This window comes from Panthera pardus, unplaced genomic scaffold, assembly GCF_024362965.1.
Source record: "Panthera pardus isolate Hobbes unplaced genomic scaffold, ASM2436296v1 HiC_scaffold_25, whole genome shotgun sequence".
NCBI lineage: Eukaryota > Metazoa > Chordata > Mammalia > Carnivora > Felidae > Panthera > Panthera pardus.
The window spans coordinates 14,831,569-14,855,412 of NW_026526821.1; the positions used below are offsets into that span (position 1 = coordinate 14,831,569).

The window sequence follows — 23,844 nt, forward strand, 5'->3', positions numbered from 1 at the left end:
CACAGCCACGCAGCTGAGGAGTCGGCGGGGATGACTTCCTTAAAGTCCCCTCCATACAGCACCACCTCCTTCCTGAGCTAACTGGGACTCCTCCTGGGAGTCCCAGAGCACAGATAGTCAAGTTGAGGGGACAAGAAAAGAAAGAATTCTGGCCTGGGAACCAGGCCCTGGGTTCCAATTCTGACTCCATGACAAACCATGTCAGAGCCACCCAGATAAACCAGAGATGAGGGGTGACCAAGTCCCCCCCCCCCCCCCGATAATGGTGCCCAGGCATCTCCTACTCCAGGCCGAGGACGCAGCCCCAGAGACCTTCTGACCATGCAGAGAGAGGAGAGAGGAATAAACGACTGAGCGCTGCTACATGGTCAGCTTTAGCAGCCGGGTAAACCCATTATCTCTAGTCCTCGGAGCATCTCTGAGAGGCAGAGGGGCGTCCTCTAGATTAAAGGTGAGGAAAGAGGTCAAACAGGGAGAAAGATCTGACCAAGGGCACAGAGTGAGGAAGTGGTGGGATTTGAACCCAAGACTCACTGGTGCCAAAGCCCACCCAGGGTCATCTCCTCGCAGGAGGGTCTGCTGTCTCATGCTGGTTTTGCCTGGGAGGAGCACTGCTGACTTGGTGGCGTGTGTCACCCTTACTTCTTCCTTCCAGGTTCCGGTCTCAGTACAGGTGCAGTGAGTCCAGGAGGGTGACCTGGTGGCTCCAACAGACCTGGGTTTGAGTCCTTCCCTACCACTTACTAATGGTAGAACCTTGGGAGGGTCATGGAGCAAAGGCTCGATGACTCAGTTTCCTCATCAGTTCAATCAGGGGTTTGGTTTAGGGCGTCTGTTCTTAGCCTGGGATGCACTTTAGAATCACTGCGGGAGCTTTTAAAAATACCCTTGCCTGTGTTCCACCCCAGGAGAGCGCTGTTGAATTGGTCTGAGGTGGGGCTCAGCATCAGTTTTATTTTAAAGCTCCTAAGAGATTCTAATGTGCAGCCACGTTGAGAAACACTGGTTTCTGTGCTCCCCAAGGACCAGCCTTTCCATAGCTAACATTCCACATGGAACCCTGGCCCTGAGATCCTGTTTTACCCAAGAATCACTTGGGCAACCCTTCCTATGCCAGCCTATAGGCCCTTGACCCCATGTAGCTCAACAGCTGGCTGGCATAAGCACCACGACGGTGACCAGCTCATCCTAGCCAATCCCAGTCCTGCCTCTGGAAGTCTGAGCTTGAACCAGCTGTTGGGCAGGAAGAATCCTGAATGCAGCTCCTTGCCATTCCCCTCCTCTACCCTCCCTCTCCTTTCTCTGACTCTTCCCTCTCTCACTTGCCTGTCCACTTTGACTCTTATTGACCTCCTACTTTATAAGGCCAGACACATGTGAGTTTTGATATCAGATCGGCCTGGGTTTGAATCCTGCCTCTTGCCAGGTGAACTTGGCCAGGCGCTGTCCTCAGTTCTGAACATGGGAAATCTATTTGTGTTCTCACAATGATCCTGAGAGTTTGGGAGTAATACTACCCTAATTTCACAAATGAGGAAATTGAGGCACAAACGGCTTCATTACCTCACTCAGCCTCATTTCTCTGTCTGTAAAGGGGAAATCTTAATAGAGCTTACTTCAAGCTTATTTTGCAAATTCCATGAGATAATATACGTAAATGGCTTATTGTAGTATCTAGCACAACGTAGTTATTCAATAAATGTAATCTATCATTATCATCGGATAATGATATATAATAGTGGGTTTTGTTATCACTTATTATTAATTCACATTTTCACCCTTCCCTGTGCATAGCAGTTTCCTCATCTGTAAAATGGGACTGATGTAGGATTGTACTATGCTTGTTCCTATCAGCTCACAAGAGAGAAATATTGATTTTCTGTTTTGTGAGCCAGTTGATCCACATTGGTAGCTTGAAATTGGCCCTGGTGAGAGTATTTGGAAATCAACATGGAAATCAACAAACACTACAAAGCAGGGCCTTCCTCCCCACCCATTTACCCCTTGGAGACGATGGTTAAACATTTACCAGCACAACAGTGCATCCACATCATACAGTTGACCTGAGGACTAAAGGAGGGATTGGACATGATGGTCATTATAAAATACAAACTGCTGAATGTAGGGGGTATGACCCCGAGGTGGCCTCATAGCAGCCATAGGCCTGGCACCCTTTTCTCTGCTCATTCTGGGCTACGGCTGACTTGTGAAGAAAGTAGGAGGGGGTCTGGAGCTAGGGGAGCCAGTGGTGAATCACTGACCCTTCACCATCCCCACGTGTCGGCATTAACTGTAATGGCTGCAATAAAGAATCCTGGATTGGGGAAATGATTCCATCATCCCCGCAGGAGTCCCTGGGATGCAGCCAGGGAGACAGAGAGAGAGAGGGAGAGAGGAAGAGAGAGAGAGAGAGAGAGAGAGAGAGAGATCAACCATGTCCCTGGGGAGTCACTCAGCCTGACATTGTGCCTTGTCCAAGGGTGGGGGGAACAGGCAGAGGGGAATGACAGGGAGACCCTCTCTCATAACAGTTACAACAGCTACTGTTTATTGAGCACCCACCATGAGCCTGATGCTTTATGTATCTTCTCCCTTTGCAGCATGTCTGTGAGGGAGGCACGATTGTACTATTGTATACTGGCGTGCCTCTGCCTCCGAGACAACAACAACCTGCATTTACGGAGTTCTTAGCAAGGGCCAGGCACTGTCCTCGGTGCTGAACATGGAAATCTATTTGAATTCTCAAAACCAATCCCAGCAGTTCCGTAGTGCTATCATCCTCAGTTCACAAAGGAGGAATTTGAGGCACAAAGGGATTTGTGACGTGTTCAAGGTCAAACTGCTAATAAGTGGTGGAGTCATCACTGATCATGATTAAGTACCCTGGGCCACCATCCCCAGAGCCACTCTGCCTGTGCTGATTCTGCCACCCAGGAGGGCTTTGGTCCCAGAGAGTCCTGGGCTCAAATCCCACCACTTCCTCTCTGTGTGCTCTTGGTCGAGTCTTTTTACCTGTTTGGCCTGTTTCTTCACCTGTACCCTGAAGGGGCCCACTCTGCCTCTCAGAAATACTATGAGGATTAGAGATGATGGATTTAAGTGGCGGGTGAAGCTGGACATTCGCTTCTCTGGGCAGCCCTGACGTGGTTGACATGGAACCACAGCCGCCAAAGAGAGGCGCATTGCAGGGCCGGTTTAAGAGGCTCAGGCTGGGAGGGGGGACACGGAGAGGGAAATGAGAAATGCAAAAGAGTGAAAAATAAATACATGTGTCTGTCTGGAATGATCGAGGGCCCCAGGCTGGAGGCGGGAGAGGCGGGCGGCAGGCTGGGCTTAGCAGAATTGCTGCAGTAGCATTTCCAGAGCCTCACTCATTAGCCAAGCAGTGAATGGGCCTCCCCTCCCAGCGTGCCACCCTGCTGGCCCAGAGAGTCCAACTTCAGCCACAGGAGGGCCCCACCCAGAACCTCATCGGGTCTGGGCGCCATCCCCTCCCTAGCAGGGCACTCAGAAGGCAGCATCTGCTGGAAGGGAGGTCTGAGTCTCATCCCCTTGGGTGAAACTTGAGGTCTCAAGTCTCATCCCCTTGAGGTCCTGAGCCCCCCTGAGATTCCTCTTGGGTCTTCTACTTCACCCCCTGCTTTCTGGAAAGGTTCAGATGGCCCAGAAGGCTTTGCCTGTGTCTCCATCCAGCCCCTCCCCCACCCCTCCCCTCACCCCCATCCTGTCCGGCCTCACGTCCCAAGCCCTGATTTCGTCAAATTGAACATGATGTCAAATTAGAGCCATCTCTGGGACAGGCCGAGAGAAGCTCCCAGTTTAATGAGGCAGCGTCGAAAATCAATAACTTAATTGCCGCTGTTTGATGGACTTTTATCCAATTTATACTCTCCCCAGCAGGCTACGTGCAGAGCGTGCGGAGCATGTGGAGAAGTGTGTGTGTGTGTGTGTGTGTGTGTGTGTGTGTGTTTCTGGGGGCAGGGACAGTCTGGGCTCCTAGGGGGAGGGGCGAGGAGGGCAGGAGGGCCCATAGCCAACTACTTTCCAAAGGGAAAGCTGGGCCTTGCCATCCTCCTGCCCCAGATCCAAATGACACTGGCCTCTGAGCCCCAGGGAACTTGGTTATCCTCTGGGCTGCCCCAACTCTCATCGGGTTGGAGGGGGAGGAAGGGAGGAGAAAGAGAATTCCCTTGAGAAATCAGGAGGGGCTGGGGTGGGTAGGGAGACCCCTGCTTTGTGAGTCAGGTGCCTGGTTTCCAGTCCTGGCTCTAACCCTGACCCTAATGGCCTTAACTGACGAAGATGACCATTGCCACCACCCACTGAGAGACGGGGCCTAGTCTGCCCTGAGAGTTTAAAATGCATTCCCTCGACGTTAAGAGCCAAGGACTACCCCCATTTGCTGACGAGGAAACAGATTCAGAGAGGCTGCCTTCCTACAGCTGGGAGCCACCAAAGGGAGATTTGAATCCTGCTCTGATTCCATGGTCATGCTTGAGCCACAGGAAGGCCCCAGATCAGGAAGCGGGTTGGGAGTCGGTGTGGGGATGGGGACTGTGAGGGGACTGGCCATGACCTCCAGCCCGCATCTCCTCCCCCAGCTTCCCTGGGGTGGGGAGGACAGGCACAGCGGCCCCCGGGTGACCCCCCCGTCTCTCTTGGTCCCCCGGGCCCAGGCACGTCGGTGATGCAGGTGATGGCCTCGGATGCGGATGACCCCACGTACGGCAGCAGCGCTCGGCTGGTGTACAGCGTGCTGGACGGCGAGCACCACTTCACCGTGGACCCCAAGACCGGTGAGGGGCGGGGCCAGGCCAGAGGGGCGGGGCCTGGGCGCACTCGGAGGAGGGGCGTGAGAGGGCGGGGCCAGAGGGCGGGCCAAGGTCTGCGATGGCCGGAGCGGGAGGCGTGTTGCCTGTTCCAGGGTTGCAGAGAGGGAAGGGCGGCCAGACAGAAAGAGCGAAGGGCTGAGGGACAGAAGAGAATAGGCCTGGGGGCGCCGGCAAGACTGGCAGAGAAACAAAGAAGCAGGATGCGGCCACATGGGGCGCCCTGAAAGGACTTCGGAGGTCCGAACTGAGCGGCCCTCGTGTCCTTGGTGCCAAACTGAGGCTAGTGTGGTCTGCAGCCCTTAGGGGGCCGGTCGTACGTGTATTCGGGGGAGTCAGCTGGTGGAGGGCATCTTTGCAGCAGTTGTGAGCGCTCTGTTCAAAGGGCAGTTGTTACGGATCTGTTGGGAGGACCCCGTTGGAGAAGAATGACTTCCTGGCTTCTTCTCCCTCCCCCAGCACCACCAAACACAACCCCCCCTTACTTGGTCTGAGGTTAGAACCCGATGACGTCTCTGAGGGGCCTTGCCAGAGTGGCAGGGAGGGCAGAGGAGGAGAGGCCCAGACCAGAGAAGCCCTGCGCCGAGGTCACACAGCGGGGCGGGGCTGCGGGCGCCCAGCGGGGTGTTCTCCCTGCGCCCGCGGGGGGAGGGGCAGCGCAGGGGCGACGGCGGGAGACGAGACGCGGCAGCCCCGAATGTTTACCTGGTGCGGTCTTGGGACTCACAGTCCGGCGGGGGCTGGGGCACACGCACGAGCAGTTGGGATGCAAAGTTGTGGAAGGTGGTGGCAGCTGATCCCCCAAAGGCTCAGAAAGTGCGGTCCTGACCGCGATTCAGAGAGGGGCATTCTAGGCAGCGGGCATGGTGCGGGCAAAAAACTAGGAAGGGAAAGAACAGCCTGAGGCATGAGGGGAATTGTAAGCAACTCAGGACTGGGGAAGCAGGCAGGCTGAGATGTGACGTGGGCTGGCTGGCAGGGGCCCGACTGGGCCCAGTCAGTATAAGCCAGGCTCAAGACCTTGGATTTTATTCTAAGGGTAGTGGGGGAGGGTGTATGTGCGTGATGGATCTGGGTTTTGGGTTTTTGTTTGTGTGTTTGTTTTCTTGGGGTCGGGGGTTAAGGATTCCAGGCTATGAGCACAGTTAAAATTGTATTATCTTACACATAGTATCTTTGTCATTTTTTTTCTCCTTGCAAAAGTAATACATTTTAGGAAACATTCCTACATTTAAAAATGTTAAAAAAAAGAAAGAAAGAAGAAAAGGAAAAAGAAAACAAAATTCCTACCCTTGTCTCCAGTAATTGCGGCCCAAAGGTAGCCACTTGGTGTATATATCCTAGGAGATTTTGGACTCACTCACTTGAAAAATATTAAGTTTTTTAAATAGGTAACACATTTCAAGGTTCAAAACTCAAAAAGTAGTCCAAACAGATATTTAGTGGAAATTCCTCACCCCTTCCAGTCCCCCAGCCGCCCAGTCTGTGTCCCCAAGGCAACCAATGTAATTTTCTTGGATATCTTTCCAGGGCTATTCTATGCATGTACAAGAAAATAGGTACATGTATTTGTTTTATTTTTCTATACAAACGGTAGCTATAAACACACACTATACACACTGCTTGCCTTTTTCACTTAACAATACATCTTGAAGATTATTCTATATCAGTACATAAAGAGCTTCCTCATTCTTTTATTTAACAGCTGTTGTGGATACACTAAAATTTATTTCACCAGTCCCCTATTGATGGACACTTACGCTGTTTCCAATCTTTTGCTACAACGAACAATGCTACAGTGAATAACCTCATACATATATCATTTTGTGCTTGTGTGAGTATATCTGCAGGATAATTTCGGGGAAGTGGAGAAGCTGGGTCAAAGAGCACATGCATTTGGAGTCTGGATAGATAATGCCGAAATGTACCAGATTACACTCCCGAGAGCCACGTAGGAAGGCACCTGTTTCCCCTCCTCCTCCCCAACACTCTGGGTTCATTGATGACTTTTAGGCAGGGAAGTGACATGCTCAGGTTTTCATTTTAACAAGATCCCTCGGGCTGCTCTCGGTAGCATGGCTCAGAGGCAGGAATTGAATTCAGGGAGACTCAGTAGCCTGGGGTGCCCAGCAGAGAGCCCCAAAGGACAAACACCAAGGTCTGTGCCTTTTCTCAGCCCCTACCCAGGCTCCTTAACCTGCTCCATCCAGTTAGGGAGCCAGAGATGACACAGGATTGGTGGTGAGGGTTAGTTGAGATGCGGAGGAGGGAGAATGAGGGATGACAGTGAGATCCTGCCCAGGGCAAACCTTGGGGACCTGGATGAATGTAGGGGACTAGATTGAGGGGTTCCCACCTTTGGGTCTTGGGATGGGAAGGGGCCCCATCTACAGCAACAGAAGGAGGAATGTGGATTAAGAAAACTAGGAGCAGAAGAATGAGTGAATGTGCCCTGGGATCTGGTGCAGAGCTAATTAATTCCATTTTAACCATAGTGGCTTTAAGATGAGCGAAGGGAGGAAAGAAACATTTAGAACATCTAGGAGGCCGTCCGAAATATGGGCCCAGAGCTCTCTGAATAGCCGGGGCTCTTTAAGCTTTGGTCTCCCATGCACACAAGAGGAATAATAAATTCTCATCTCACATGATTACTGTGAGGGTCCAACGGGAGAGTTCCTTCACTCACTCAACAGCTCTTTGTTGAGTGCCTACTAAGTGCCTGGCTCTAAGCATATGGCAGGAGGCAAATCTAAGACCCTACCCTCCAGGAGCTTTCATCCAAGGAGGGAATACAGACAGTAAGCATATCAATGTGTAACAGAACGTCAGGTAGCAACAAGACACAGAAAGCAGGGTAAGGGGATTGACTTAGCTGAAGAAATCAGGACAGGCCTTTCTGGGGAGGTGACCTCGGGCAGAGACGCGAGTGAAGTGAGGGTATGAGTGTCTAGGAGGGAGCGTGCAGGCCAAGGGAGCAGCAAGCATACGAGGTGCTCGGCACAGTATCTGCTACCTGCCTGCTGCCGCTGCTGAAGCCTTCATTCATTCAGCCCGACGAGGGGGCCTTAGAGTTGATCCCCTTTCAGAAAGAGAGGAAGAGACGGGAGATGGAAAGAAGGGAGGGGCCGGGATTGAGTCTGGGAGGTGGCAGGGGTGAGCAGTTGGAAGACCAGACTCCAAGACGGTGAGGACGGCCAGGTTGTAAGCCAGAGCATGGAGGAGGGTGGCAAGTGGGAGGCGGTGGGGCCCCAGGGGGCGGGGCAGGAAGGGCTCCCAAGAGGCCAGCAAGCAGGCACCAGGCTGGGAAGGTGAGGCAGCGCACACGAGCTCCCCTCCTAGGGTCCTCAACTTGCTCAGTCGGAGAAGGTCTTTGCTGACATTTCCCAGGAAGGACCAGACTCCCCTCCCCCGCCCCCCACCTACCCTTGCCTTCAGCCCCACTGCAGGAGCCGCCCTGGTGCCATTCCCAGCCCGAGCTCCATTTCCCCAGCCAGGAATATTCCGCTGATGCGGGTCTATATTTAGCAGCTGCTGCGAGGTACAGTCTGTTCTCGCTGTGCAGATAGCAGGGAGCAGAGCCGGAACGGGCCCTGAGAGGAAGGTGTGAGGGAAAGGAGGAGGCGGGGTGCCATGAGGCCGAGTGCCAGAGGAGGAATTAACTTGTGTGTTTTAAAGGCCAGGCCTGCCAGCAAGCCCCCCACAGGGGCTACGGGGATGGCATTTGTGGGCTAATGAGGCATCGCTTGGGCTCCAGGGCCCCTTCTGCAGAATTTGGAGGGGACAGCAGGGGTGGCGAGGACGACAGCTGGAACTGGGGGCGATGGGTGAGGACAAGGCTGCAGGGAGCCGTGGCCAGGTTCTAATTCCCAGCCCCCTCCACTACCACCGCCCCCGCAGGAATAGCAAGGCTCTCTCAGAGACTTCAAGATACCTGCTGAAAAGTCTCAGCTGGGGCCAGACATGTCTGTTTTCCTGGGATGAATGAAACAAACCTTTGCTGAGCACCTTCTAAGTGCCAGATCCTTGGGTCAGGATGATAAACTAAATCTGGTTTCTGCCCCCACGGGGCTTTTGTTCCAACAGAGAAGCCAGAGACCAACAGACAATGCCACCCAGACAGTGAGAGGGGGGACAGAGGGTCCGTGGCCGTAGGTCAGGCAGTCCAGATGTTTACTGAACACGTACTATGTGCCAGACCCGATAGGTAAGATGATGAACAAGGCCAGTATGAACCTCTGCCCTCATGGAACTTATTGATCGGGTACCCAAATCCAGGACTTGAGGAGTGGGGGGATCATCAAGGCATCCCCGGAATGTGAGACCTGTCACTGGCAACTTTGTCTCATTGAACCGTAGCCCCATTTTATAGAATAGGAAGCTGAGGCTCAGGGGGACTCAAGAACTTGCTCAAGGTCAGATAGCATGTAAATGGTGGAAAGAAGACTCAAACCAGTCTGTCTGACTCCAAAGTCCCTCCTTTTTGTACTGCCTCATATGTGACTGTGTGGCCCTTATGCATAGTAGGTCCTCAATAAGTAGTAAGTAGCATAGTAGGTCCTCAGTAAGTAGATCTAATGAATGAGTGAACGAAGGGACTTACCGAGCCAGAAGGTTTCAAGAACGACTGTAGGGGCGCCTGGGTGGCTCAGTCAGTTAAGCGTCCAACTCTGGGTTTCAGCTCAGGTCATGATCTCACAGCTTTGTGGGTTCGAGCCCCACAACAGGCTCAGTGCTGGCAGTACAGAGCCTGCTTGGGATTCTCTCTCTCCCTCTCTAGCTGCCCTTCCCCCACTGGTGCTGTCTCAAAATAAATAAATAAAAATAAAAATAAAAGAACGACTGCATGGGCTGATTTGGGACTTTTCCCCCAGAGCCGGGGGAAAAGGCACCAGCCTCCAGGGTGCTCCTCCCAGCATCAGAAGGTGGAAAGTGGGGAGCGGAACATAGCAGGTAACAAAATATGCCGTCAATTCCTCCCACCCCTCTAGATAAAGTGACTTTGCCACTGCTCCTATCGAGAGGGGAAGTCTTGAGGGGTGCCTGGCTGGCTGAGTCTGTACAGCTTGAGACTCTTGATCTCAGAGTCATGAGTTTGAGCCCCTCGTTGGGCTTACTTAAAAAAAAACAAAAGAAAAAAAGAGGTAGAGTCTTGAATCTGGGAGCAGAGACTGTGTTCTGCCAAGTTCCAGATTAGACCTTAGGAGACCTTGTGGCCTTCACTCTTCCTCTTCGAAGACCACCATCTAAGGAAGCTAGCCGGGCTGCTAGAGACAGGGGAAGCCCCAGCTGACAGCCAGGACCAGCTGCCACATGTATGAGCCATGAGGCCACATTAGGCCTTTCAGGCAGCTGATGAGCCAGTGAAACGCGGCTGCACGAGTGAGCCCAGGAGAGGAACAGGCCCGGGAACATGATTTCTCCATCAGCTATCTACGGCTGTATGACAAACTGCCCCCAAACATAGTGACTTCAAGCAGCAACAGTTTATTATTGGTCATAATTCTGTGCGTTGGCTGGGCAGTTCTTTTGCTGGGGTCACTCGTGTGGCAACAGTCAGCGGGCCAGTCAGCTGGGACAGCTGGCGTGGCTGGGCCCCTCCCTCCGTGTGGCCTTTCCTCCTGGGCTTTTTTCCAGCACAGTGGTCTGGGGGTTCCAAGAGGACAGGCCCCCAGCACACAAGGGCTGGTCGAGCCTCCGCTTTTGTCACACTCGCTGATGTCGCGTTGGCCAAAGCAGGCTGCGTGGCCAAGAGTCCGTGTGCGAGGCGGTGACCCAAGGGTGTGCGTGGCAGCTGGTGTGCTTTAGGGGGAGCACTGCAACCTACCGCTGGTGTGATCCCAGGGCTGGGTCTAGAGGCAGCAGAGCCGCTGGGTACCCACCTCCTAGTCTCCCAGAGATGACAGCTGATCATCTACGTGCCTTCGTGACCAGTTTCCAAGTGAAAAGAGTTTAGTGTCCCCACGTCCTCTGGAGCTAGAAGTGGCAGGGGCAGCAAGGAGTCCACCCACGGGGGTGGACCTCGGCCAGAGCCTAGCCCTCAGCCCCACTCACGAGCTTTTGGAGCACGAGCTCACAGATGCTCGGCGGCCCTGAACCCGTTCAACACCCCTCTACATTCAGTGAGGTCCTGGATGCAAAGCGAATGCACACAGCTTAGCAGGCGGTAAGGGCTCCACTGCTCAGCTCCCCTCCGGGCCCCTCTGACTGGTGCACTCAGGGAGCGCCTGTCTCTGGTCCGGTGGCCATGCCACCATCGGTCTGTCTGTTGTCCCCTTTCCTCCCTCCCACCACCTTTCTTCACCCCTTCCCAGCGCTGTGACTCCGTTGCCTGTCTCGGTTGTTCTCTGCCTTTCTTTCCCTGCTCCGTTCTTTCTCTCCCTGCTCCTCTCTCTCCAGGCCTTTGGCTTCCCGTTCTTCTCTCTCCATGTGTCCTCCTGAGTGTGCATTTCTCTCTGCTTGACCACTCCCCTCTTTTCCTCTCTGTTTCTGGGCTCCGTAGGTCTCCCTCACCGTCTGTTCCCTGGTCACGAAGGCACTGTCCCCAGTGCCTGTCTCTCTCGTCTCTTCCCTCCTGCCTCTCACTAGGTTCCTCTCCATCTCTCTTCCCCAGGCCCCCGTGTCTTTTCTGTCTCTTCTCTCTCGTCTTCTGCTCTTTCCCTCCTTCCAGCCCCCCGGGGCAAAGAGCACTGGTGGGCCCACCTTCCCCGTTCAGTCCCTGCCATCTGGGGCTGCAGAGCCTCAGCGGACAGACCAGGAAAGGCCCCGGGCCCTCCCCTCATCACCAGAAGGGCGCCCTGTTCCCAGTCCCAGTGTCCGGGCGCAGCACCTGGGGCGGGTCAAGGAGGGCCTGCTCTGACCAGAATTGGGGTTGGTGGGGCGGGTGCTGCTACTGACCTCTAGTGGGTAGCATTATGCCACCCAAAGCGGCCATCACGCCAAGGTTGAGAATTCCCGTTCTTCGGGGAGGTATTGTATTTGTCCCATTTTACAGATAAGGAGGTTCAGAGGAAGGGATTTGCCCAAGATCACATGGCCAACAAAGGGCAGATCTGGGATTTATCCCAAGTTCAGCTGCTTCTAAGACCCCTCTGACCTGGGGAAGAACCATTCTCAGAGGGGTCATCAGCAGGGAGCCTATTGAGGGGACTGGGAGGCCGCCGATGGAGGGTCTGCACGGCTCTTGATCAGACAGACGACACATTTTCCGTATCTCCGTGTGACCCCATAAACGCAGGGCCACCTCCTAGATGCCCTCCCCCTGGCTCCCCCAGCCACACGTACAAATGCACACATACGCTGCAACCTCTCCCCTCGTTCCGTTGCCTGTATTGGAGTCTGGGGGCTGTCTGGGGACATCAGGAGCCGGAGATTGGGTTTTATGGGGCGCATCGCGGGGCCGCTGGTGCATGACTCCACCTGGCGCTCAGGCCCCGGGCACCACCTGTCACCACCTGGTCCTCGGCAGGTTGGAGTGAGTGGCGGGGGAGGCTCTGAATGCCTCATCGACTCTCCCCTCCACCTTGGGCTCCCACTGGCAGGGAGACAAGAAGCCCGGCCTTCCGCTCGGCAGAATTAATCCTGCGGTCACCCCCATTCCTGCGGCCCCTGGCCCTCTTGCCCTGACAGCTTGAAGGATCACCTGATCAGTGATCAGCTAGTGCCTGGACAGAGCATCTAGGGCCGGGCCAGGGCACAGGGACCCCAGGGCTGACTCCGGGGTGGAGAGGCGTGTGTGAAAATAAGAGTGCGCACTTGTAGCTGTGAGGGTGCACGTGCGTGGGCGTGTATGCGATCTCACGTAGGTTCTTGCGTGCGCTCTTATGTAAGTGTCTGGGACGTACCCGGTGTGTGAATCTGGGTGAGTCGGTTCCCTGTAACACTCCGCGAGCCGCTGCTCCTTGCCTGGCTCTGGTGAGCGCCACCGACAGATGAAGAGCACATCTGTTTGAGCAGGTGTGAGTGCGAGTTATCTGTACGAGCACATCTGCGCGAGCGCGTGGGGGAGCGTGTGCCCTCGTGCGCGCCGGCCGCTGGGCCTGCTTCTGGACATTGCCACCTCCGTGTCTGCCGCGCTCCCCTCCTGAACTTGCCCGAGCCCGGCCGCTGCCCGTGGCGGGGTCTCCGTGTCAGCCGTCAGCTCGTGGGGGGGGGGGGGTGCGCATCTGTGACCTCACTCTCACTCACCCACAGGCGTGATCCGGACGGCCGTGCCCGACCTCGACCGCGAGAGCCAGGAGCGCTACGAGGTGGTGATCCAGGCCACAGACATGGCGGGCCAGCTGGGCGGCCTCTCGGGCTCCACCACCGTCACCATTGTGGTCACCGACGTCAACGACAACCCACCCCGCTTCCCACAGAGTGAGTGAGGCCTTCCCAGGGGGACACGGTCACATCTGCATCTGCCCGGTAGACGCCCAGCACCTCTCCCGTCCGGCTGCCGTGGCGGGGGTCCTGGGGGTCTCCGTTCTTCCTTCCAGGCCACCAAGCGTCCACATGACCTCATGCTTCCCCTTCGGCTTCGGCCAAAGGAAGGACTGGAATCTGTCTGTCCCCCCAAGTCACCCACTTACCCCCAGGCCCCCGCCCATCGTGCTTCTTGCAAAGGAAACCCTCAGAGTTGTCTCATTTCCCACGCGGCCACATAACGTGGTTACCCTCCCACCCCTCACCTTGCTTCCTGCCGAGGCTGAGCCCCATCCGTCCACCTGCTCCAGCCCCTCGCTGGCCCGACCGCACACCCCACTCTGCTTATTCCATGTGATGTGCCGCAGACCCAAGTTTGCAAAGGGTAGGACTGGTGGGGGACACGGGGGTACAGACAGCGACTGCAGCCAGACCCAGGCCGAGGTCCACCCACGCTGCATGAAGAAGCTGAGGTCCGGGGTGACAGGCCCGTCCCCACAGTGAGCCCAGAGGACAGGACCCTGTTCTGAATTCTTTCCGCTCTCCGCCTCTCCTGGCACAACCGGGGATGGGAGGGTGGCTCTCTGGCCGAGTCCCTCACCCCCCCATCAGCCCAGCCAGCCCCTCTGTCCAGGCCTCGGCTGGGAGCCGCACTGGGGAAGCTGCCGAAGCTGGCAGAGACTAAATGCCGCGGGGAGCCGGGCTGATCCCTATCGGAGAGTCATTACTTGAGGTCTGCTGCTCTCACATTAGGCCCGCCACAGGGGACTGACCCCCGCGAGATAAGGGAATCCAATCCCTTAGCTGAGAGCGCACCATCATCAGGGCCTAGCGCCTCGGCCCAGACTCAGAGTGGGGTGGGCAGAGCCGGGAGCCAGCTCTGTGTCGCCCGGGGGGCCAGGGAGCCCGGTGCGGAAACTGGCCCGCCCACTCCCCCGGCCCAGCCGCACTGCTGATGGGGGCGTTTGGAGGCAGCGTGGGGACGGGTGGGGACCTCCCAGTCTCATGCCCAGTTGTGCGGGGCTCTGTGCCAGCTCTGAGCTGCAAGCAGTGGGGCAGAGCAGAGGAGAGGGACCCCAGACCCCCGGAAGACTCTTGTCTACTCATTTGCTTATTCATTCTTTCTCTCTTTTGAACATTTCTCTATTGTGAGCCATGCACCCAAACGGGAGGGTGTAAAATATAAATGGCCCGTTTGGCAAATAATTCTAAAGTGGACACTTCCCACAGCCACCCTTGAAGACCACCCCCCCCCCCCGAAGCCTCCATGTGCCTTTCCTGATCATAACTCACCCCCACACCCCCTCCTCCAGAGTTAACCACCATCTGCTTTTGTGATTTGCCACCTCTTTGCTTTGGAGTCACTTGACCTATACACGCATCACCTGACATCCCTCCTTAAGTTCACCTGTTTTTTTTAACCTTATATAAACAGAATCCTACCATATAACCTAGTTGTGTCTTGCTTCCCCCATCCCCCCCCCTCTTAAAATTCGTTTGTCATGCTTGTGGCTATAATGTATTCATTTTCATTGCTGGATCGTGTTCCACCTTGTACCCATTCTATGTCGAAGGACATTTGGTTTGTTTCCAGTTTGAGGCCATTATGAAGGATACTGCTGCACACATTGCTGTACCTCGCTGAACATCTCCACGCCGCGTGTTGCGCGCATTTCCCCAGTGTATGTACAGAGGAAGAGGGGAATAGCTGCCTCGTGGGATGTACTCATCTTCAGCTTTACTAAATGAAGCCAGACTGTTCCCCCCACGAAAAAATGCACGCATCCGCTGTAGGACATCCTCACCACCACTTGCTATTGTCAGACTCTTGAATCCGGGTTAACCCGGCGAGCATAGACGAGTAACTCCTGCTCCTTTCCGTTCATTCACTCCCTAGTCACTCACACATTTCATTTATGTGACAGTTTGGTGTTCTGCCAGGCTTCGAGGACGCCTGATGAATAAGAGATACGGTTCCTGCCTCCCAGGAGCTCACACCCCAGACAGAGGAGAGAGGAGAGGGCGGGGAGAGAACAGGCAGAAAGGGAGAGGGAAATGAGGGAAGCCTTACACGAAGTGGGATGAGCTTGGTGGCCCTGGGGCACAGGAGCAGAGCCTGGAGGTTAGTCTGAGAAGGCTCCCTGGAGGAGGGAACGTTCAGGAAGACTGAAGGAAGGGTAGGAATTGGGGAGGGTGCAAGAGAAGGGAAAAGAGAGGGAGATAAGGCATTACAAGTACCTCCGGGAGGTCTGGGCTCGGGGAGAGGGAGGCTGAGGCTGCAGACTTGGGCAGGGGCCAGGCAGCAAGCGTCCTGTGGGGCAGGCCGAAGGTCTCGGACAGCCTCACCTCAGGGCAGCGGGAGCTATGGAAGGGATTCAAGCAGGGGAGTGGCACCATCAGCCTGTTTTAGACAGAGCCCCGCGCCGGCTGTTGTGTGAGAATGAATCAGAGGCCGCCGTTTCACACAAGTCATCCAGGCTTGGGGACTCCAAGAGGCACATCCCCAGCTGCACGGCCCCTGCGTCACCTGCACTGGCCCATCATTTAGCAAATGACCCTCATCTCGGCCTCAACTCTGGGACGAGAGCAGGGTACTGCTTGTGTCCCATCTGACCTCATTTCTTCTTGTTTCTGCTCTGCTTCTCCCCTCCAGCCACAACGGCCATCTTGCCATTCTTCAAACACGCCAGGCATTTACACCCACCTCAGGGCCTTTGCACCTGCCATTCCCTCTGTCTGGAATGCTCTTTCCCAAATATCTGCTTGGCTTACTCCCTCACCTCCCTCAGACTTTTGCAAAAATGTCATCTTCCCCGGGAGCCTTTCTTGATTCCCTTATTTAAAACTCCACACACACCCTCATCGGTATTCTCCGTTCCCCTTCCCCTACTTTATTTTTCTCCAAAGCACCTATCACCATTTGATATACTGCCTGTTTTACTGATGTGATTGTTTGTGTCTTTCTCTTCCTGTTTAAGAGGAAGGGACTGAGAGCTGGGATTTGGGTCTGTTTTGCTTGTTGCCATAAGCCCGGTGCCTAGAACTGCATCTGAGATGTCACAGGTGCTTAACAAATCTGTGGAAATGAAGGAATCAATGTCATCAACACCAACGGCAACAGAAAAATCAGCATGAAGCCCCACTACTGTAATATAGTTTGTTCCCGTTATCGAGCAGCCACCATGGGCCAGGCTCTGTACTAAGCACTTTTCATGCCCCATCATCTCAGTTAATCGGGATAATGGCAGTGCTGTTAGGAAGACACTATTATTATTTCCATTCTACAGATGAGGACACCAAGGCTGAGGATTACACAGCCAGGGCTGACTCCAGAGCCTGGGCCTTGACCGCTGTGCTCCTCTGTGCCCCTCGTGGGCAGATGGGGAAACCGAAGCCCTCCAATCTGCAGGCACTTTCCCTAACCAAACAGCAAATAAACCCAGGGTCAGAATGAGGACCCTCCTCTTTGCACTGCCCGCTTGGGAGCCCCTTGCAGACACTGTCTTCCCTGGAGCCCATCTGGATCCCCCCTCTCCTGTCCCCTAAAGCTGGTGGAAGTCAGGGTAGGGGCTGCTCCCCATCCCTGTTCACAGCTGTGTCCCCTACAGAGATGTACCAGTTCAGCATTCAGGAGTCGGCACCCATTGGCACGGCTGTGGGACGAGTGAAGGCCGAGGACTCAGACGTGGGCGAGAACACAGACATGACTTACCACCTCAAGGAGGAGAGCGGCAGCGGCGGCCACGTGTTCAAGGTCACTACGGACAGCGACACTCAGGAGGCCATCATTGTAGTGCAGAAGGTGTGCCCCCCCACCCCCCCGCCCCCGCTGCCTCAAGGGACAGGGGAGGCAGACCCAGGGTGGCCAGGTCTGGGAGGCCTCCGAGCAGCCAGACAGCCCCACCCCACTCGGCTCCAGAGATGAGGTCGCTCCAGAGACCGAGGACCAGCCTGGGGAAACAGTGATGGTACCGGTCCCATTTTACAAATGAGAAAACGAGGCCCAGAGAGGATACGCGGCCTGTGCAGGTTGCACAGCTAGTTACGCGAGCCAGGATTCAAACCAGATTTGGCTGTGTGCTCGTGTAATCACTGCCACGGGCTCCTTCGAGTCCACACCCTTCACTCTCATCATTTCCTTTGATTCTCGTGTTTCCCTCTGAAGAGACTTCAGTCCTTCGGCCCATTTTTGCCAGTGAGAAAACAGAGGCTCAGAGAGGTAAAAGGGCTGGCCCAGGGTCACACCAGGAGGGGGCAGAGTCCGGATTTGAACCCCCGGTTGGTCTGGTCACTCCAGGATGGGATGCTCGCTCCCTGCCCTTGTCCAGAAGCTAGCTCTCCCCCCCCACTCAGCCAGATTGTGTAGCCCTAAACCTGCTGCTGTCAGCCTGGGTCCTGCCTTCTGGGACCCACACAACACCTGCCCCGAGGGCCCTTCTTTCACTCAATGAGCATCTAATGACCTGCTCCCTACCTGGCCTCCAGGGTGTGAAAAGAGAAGACCCCCAGTTTCTCCAGCTATTTCCCATAAGATTAAAATATAATAGCTATTACTACTAATAATAAAGTGTAGACTGTGTGCTAGGCACTTTTCAACTGCTTTTCATGTATTAACTTATTCGATCCCTAGGGTACTATTATTGCCCGTTTTATAGATGAGAAACTGAGGCCATGAAAATTCAATAATCTGCATCCAAGGTCACGTACCTTGCAGAGCAGAGTAGGGCTATGAGCCCAGGCAGTCTGGCTCCAGAATCCGCCCTTTTTTTTAAAATAATTTTTAAAGATGTTTTTATCTATTTGGGGCGGGGGGAGGGACAGAGAGGGAGACAGAGAATCCAAAATAGGACCCACGCTGTCAGCGTGAAGTCCGACATGGGGCTGGAGTCCACAAGCCATAAGATCATGACTGAGCCATCCAGGCACCCCACACTTTTTTTTAATGTTTATTTATGTATTTGGGGGGCAGGTGCAGAGAGAGAGGGGAGGGGAGAGAGAGAACCCAAGTAGGCTCTGTGCTGCCAGCACAGAGCCCGATGTGGGGCTCAGTCTCACGAACCCGGTAAGATCAAGACCTGAGCCGCAATCAGGAGTGGGATGCTTAGCCAACTGAGCCACCCAGGCGCCCCCAGAATCTACCCTTTTAAGCTTACATGGCTTTCAGTCTTCTGAGCTCCATTTGTCCTCACTGGAAGATGAGCCCATTTCACAGATGGGGACCAGCATCACAGAGCAGCAGAGTCAGGTCCCAAGTCCCGCCTCTGCATTTGCTCTCATCCCCAGGCTGCTCCTAATCCCCTCCCCCCATCCCGGGCCCCTCCCACCTGCTCCAGCCCTGGCGCCTGAGGCGTCTCTGTGGAGTCACGCCGGCTCGGGGAGCGGAGCCCATGCCTGATTGATGGCCTGGCTCCAAAGCCCATCGCTCACTCACAGGCTCGGCTACCGCCAGCCTCCCTGCGTCCTGATTTCCCAGGCAACAGGACAGAGGACGGAGGTGGTCCTTTTGCTGCTGGAAAAGGTGCGGGGGCGGGGGGGGGGATGTTCTGAGAGAAACGGAGGGTCTCTACGCCCGGGGCAGGTCCCCAGGAAGGTTACCCTTGCCACTCAGATAGCTCCCCCCACACTACTGAGGTGGCTCAGCTGCACCACTGTGATTTCTCTTTGCTGTAAGGCGTTGTCTTTAGAAGGCCGGAGCGGACACACAGCCCTGGAGCTCATTCATCAGAAGGTCACCCATTAGTACTCCCTGATGAGAAGCAAGGCTCAGCATGGGTTTAGCCAGATTTCCAAGGAAAGCTCTAAGGCAGCCTGGCTTATCAGGCTCAACTCACATTAGTTGCTGCCGCCTACACAGCACACGGGGGGAATGTCTCTTTAACCCTCACAACTGAGGCCCAGAGAGGCTAAACAGATTGCCCACAGACACACAGCTAGTCAGCCGCAGAACCAGTGCGCTGTCCTCTCCCGTGAGGAGGGGCCAGGACTGGAGAGCTGCGCTGGCCCCGGGTTTGAATCCTGCCTCTGCCGGTGACTAAGTGACCTTGGGCGAAGTTACAGAGCCTTCTGGGCCTCCACGTGCTCCTGTGTAAAATGAGAGAATCACAACCCAAGCCTCTTAGGGATGCTGTAAAATTAGATGAGTTAATGTATTTAAAGCGCCTGGTGCCTAGTAAGTGCTTCGTGAATTAATAAAATGAATCAAATGCCCCAACATTCTGTGCTGGGAGGCGGGAAGTGGCGGGGGGTGGGGGGTGGGGGGGGGCAGTGGCCTTTAGCCCTGATGGGCTGTGTGTCCCTAGGCAAGACTGCCTCCTGCCGTCTCACTTTGCCCACCTGCGACCAGGGAAGGTTGGTCTGGCTCTCCAACCGCCGGTTCCTTGGTGCAGTCCATCACTCGGGCGCCCCGGCAGGGTCGACGTGACCTTGGGCCAGCCCCGCCCCCTCTGGGCCCGCCCCCCTCACCTCCTCTCCCGACGCGGACCCCACCCGGCCCCCTCACCCGCCCTCTGCTCCCTCCCCGCAGCGCCTGGACTTCGAGTCCCAGCCCGTGCACACCGTGGTCCTGGAGGCCCTCAACAAGTTCGTGGATCCCCGCTTCGCTGACTTGGGCACGTTCCGCGACCAGGCGATCGTGCGCGTGGCCGTGACCGACGTGGACGAGCCCCCCGAGTTCCGGCCGCCCTCCGGCCTCCTGGAGGTGCAGGAGGACGCGCAGGTGGGCTCCCTGGTCGGCGTGGTGACGGCGCGGGACCCCGACGCCGCCAACCGGCCCGTCCGGTGAGACCCCCGCCCGGGGCCACGCCTGCTGCCTGCTATCGCGCCACCGCCCCGCGGACGGACTGCGGGCACAGGGGGAGGGGCGGGGGGGGGCGGGGAGAGAAGGAGGGTGGACACAGAGACCAAGGAAACGGGTGTGAGAACGGTCACCGAGAGGCAAGGGACTCAGGACAAGGAGGGAGACCCAGGAGCGACAGACGCCGCAGAGTGAACCGGGCTCAGCCCCTCTCCTCTGTCTATACTGGCTCCCTCGGTGCCCTCAGCCTATCCGTCCACATGCCTATGACCCCCGATTCCACACTCTTGCTCACCTGGCCATCTGGCTCCCCAGGTCTCTCCACCCAAAGAAAACAAAAACATAAACACCCTAACGGTTGTTCACATCAAAAATGTTGGAGACCCCCTGACTCCCGCCTCTCTCTCACACCTCCCTCCGAACCACCGGCACGTCCCCGCCATCCCCACTTTAGCAGACTATCCAGAATCTGACCGCCTCTCTCCACGTCTGCTGCTACCCCCATTCCTGCACTTCCCCCTACCCCGCGCAGGTCTCCCTGCTCCTGCCCCGCCCCCTCTTTAATCCGGAACTGGCCCGGGAGGCTCACGATCCTGCCCAAACAGAAATCAGAGCATCGCCCTCCTCTGCTCAGAGCGTCCCCACCCCCCAACCACCACCCAGAGGCGCCCATCTGGCTCAGAATAAAAGACCAAGCTCTCACAATGACCCCCAGAGCCATGAGCTCTGTACCCTCTCTGACCCTTGCTCCCATGGCCCTGCTTCCTAGTTCTCTGCTCAGCCACACTGGCCCCCTCACAGCCCCACAGATGTACCAAGCTCACTCTCGGCCTCCGGGCCCTTTGTGACTGTTGATTCCTCTGCCTAGAACGTTCCCCTCCTTAGTACCCCCGCAATCTGTCGTCTTACTTCCCCCGGGTCTTTGCTCGACCCCCACCCCAACCCCCAGCCCCACCGCATCACGATCTAACATGCCACCTATTTTCCTGACTACTTTGCGTGTCTCCCTTCCACTATAAGATAAGCTCCGTGAGGGTAGGGGATTCTGTTTACCCTCAGGGCCTAGCCTGACGCCCAGCACTCAGTGGACACTCACTGCCTGCATGGTGAGTGACTGGAATAGAAAAGCAGAGAAAGACTGAGAAAAGAGACAGAGAGAGACTCAAGGGGATGGGGAGAGACCCCCATGGGAGGAGGAGGCCAGAGAGAGGGGGGAGCCAGTGGAAAGAGGAGGAGTACCTAAAAGAGGCAGAGGGCCTACCTGACAATGTAGAATCAGCGGAGATTTGCTGAGAAAGCCAGAAAGGGGAAGAAAGAGAAACAGACACAGGGAGAGAGAGGGGCGAGCAGGGAGGGAGGCAGGAGGGTGGAGGGGAGGGGACGCTGCAGCTCTGTCGGTGTCCCTGGGAGGGTTGGGGAGTCCCTGACTATGACCCAAGCTGGAAGAAGGTCGGACAGAAGAGAAGGGAAGAAAGGCTGCAGCAGAAACTGATCCAGAGGACGTCAGGGGGTAGGGGCAATGGCCATTGTTGGACAGACAGGAAGGAGATTCCTGAGCTCCCTGCTTCCTCCCTGAAACCCCTGTACATAATCAGTAAGTAGTCCCTGAACCAACTATGTGGCTGAGCAGTGAAGAGAGGGAGAAAGGAGGTTAGTTTGAGGATCTCTGCATTACACAATTCCGGATGGGTAACATTCCCATCACCATCCATGGGAATGGTTCCCTGAGTTGTACAGTGCACAGCCTGTGCAATCTTACATGGCGGCCCTGGGTGAGGACGCAGAGAGGCCATCCTGCCACTGTCTGTGGGCTCCCAGACTGGGAAATGCCCTCAGGGGTCTTAAAAGACCTCCTTGGAGGAGGCAGGAAACTAACCAAGCTGGTCCCTGTGTATGGTCAGGTGTAAATACGAGGTGAAGGGCATTCCAGGCAGAGGAACAACATGTGCAGACAGATGGAGGCAGAGGAGTGGTAGATGTGCCTGGAGAAGAGCAGCTGTGATGGCTACAGTGGACTGAGGGAGACGAGGCAGCAAAAGCCAAGTCTGACAGGCCTCGAGGGCCTCTGTCCAGAGGGCCTGGGCTGCCCCTGCCCTCCTCACTGCCAGAGCCGTCCTGCCGCCTCTGATGCCCTTCCGCCCAGGCATCTGGCGGCATCTCCCTAGCCTCTGGCTGGACCGCAGACCTCTCCCAGGAGGGAATCGACACCCACTTTTGGGAGGAAACTGAGGGCCAGGCCGGGGAGGAGGTGCCCCCGGAACCTTCCCAGGGAGTTGAGAGCCAGGAGTAGGAGCTGAGTCCTTGCCTCCCAGGTTAGTGCTCCTGTCTGCCTGCTCCCCTCCCCTGCAGGGTGGCTCTCACACCCCCTCTTAGTCTCCCCCCTCCTCCCTCCCTTGGCTTCCCTTTCCTCCGGCTTTTATCTGCTCGGAAAGGGCCAACTTTGAAACCAGCTTCTCACCTTCTTTCATCTCTCTTTGCTGGCCCCTTCCCTGGGGCTCCTCAGCGAGGAGGAGCTCGAGACAGGTCCAATTTAACACCACAAACATTTACCCAGCTCCTCCTCATGCCCGCCCGGCCCTGAGCCAGGCCCGGGGAAGCTGACTCAGCCAAGGGCAGAGCAGGGGAGGAGCACCCCCCGTCTACAGAGGACAGACATGGAAACAAGAGGCCGGTGAGGTGCCACTGAGAGACAGAAGGGCTCCTCATGGGACCCATGTACTGCCCAGAGCCCAGCTTGTATCCCTGCTCCTGATCTCTAAGGGTCAGGGACTCAAGTTACCACCTACACGTTGAGTCAAGGGGGAAACAAAGGTAAAAAAACCTCTTCCCAGGACGCGTAGAGTCTGCCTTCTCCCGGGGCGGGGACACAGTCAACAAGTAGTAAAGCATTCGTTGACACAGTCTTGAAATAATTGCAGAGAAGAGCTATGAAGGGAGTAAACAGGGTAATGGGATAAGGAGGGTTGGGGCAGCAGGGGCTACTATGGAATGAGTAGCTGAGGAGTTGACAGATGAGCTGAGATCAGATAAAGAGAGAGGCCGACCTGTGAAGCTGTGAGGAAGAGCAGTCAGGTTCAGGTGGAGGGAACAGCGAGTGCAAAGGTCCTGAGGCAGGGGCGGCTTGGTATGTTCCTAGAGATGAAGACATTAAGTGGTGTCCTGGGAGATTTTGCTTACCACATTAGACACCTGGGGGATGCAGAGGTGCAGATACACAGAGTGATGTCCTTCTGAGTTCTGCACTGGGAAGAGGGGACGGTGCCTCGCATTGTGGCATTTCCCCCTCAGGAGGAATCATACTCGTTTTACAGAGGGAGCTGAAGCACAGAGAGGAGAAGTGACTCTCCCAGTGTCATTCCGCTTGAAAGAGGAAGGAATGGTTTCACTCATTATTGTCAGCTTCTTGAGTCCAGCCTCCGGTTCGTTTCCACCCCTGCTTCTAACTCTCTGTGTGGTTAGGTGTCCTCCCCGGTGCGGAAGGCACAGAGGCGAATCAGACACGGGCCGACAGGAGGGCTAGGCCCCCACGTGAAGGCATCTAGTGACAGATCTAAGTCCCGGTGGTCTTGGCCTGGGGCAGGGGCTGGGGGAGTACAGAACTCCACGGAAGGGCAAGTAATCGGTGCGCGCCACGGAGGGGAGTGAGCCCAGGCTTCCCCAGACGGCCCCAGAGCAAGGCTGAAGAGGCGAGGTTAGACCAGGGAGAGGCCGCTCCAAGTTGGGGTGACGGGGAGCGCCGGGCGATAGGAACAGAGCCATGGAGCCAGGAGGTTAAGTCCAGCCGCAGGATGATTAGCTGGACGAGCTCGTGTCAGGGTG

The 23,844-nt window shown here is 55.9% G+C and overlaps 1 protein-coding gene across 1 annotated transcript in view; it reads left to right on the forward strand.

Moving 5' to 3' along the window:
- Nucleotides 1–23,844, forward strand: part of CDH22 (cadherin 22) — a 122,088-nt gene that overhangs the window by 71,320 nt on the left and 26,924 nt on the right. Inside the window, exons 4-7 of the mRNA XM_053890201.1 lie at nucleotides 4,677–4,796; nucleotides 13,020–13,187; nucleotides 16,841–17,034; nucleotides 19,756–20,009. Coding sequence (XP_053746176.1) covers nucleotides 4,677–4,796; nucleotides 13,020–13,187; nucleotides 16,841–17,034; nucleotides 19,756–20,009 — 736 coding nt within the window. The remainder of the gene's footprint in view (nucleotides 1–4,676; nucleotides 4,797–13,019; nucleotides 13,188–16,840; nucleotides 17,035–19,755; nucleotides 20,010–23,844) is intronic.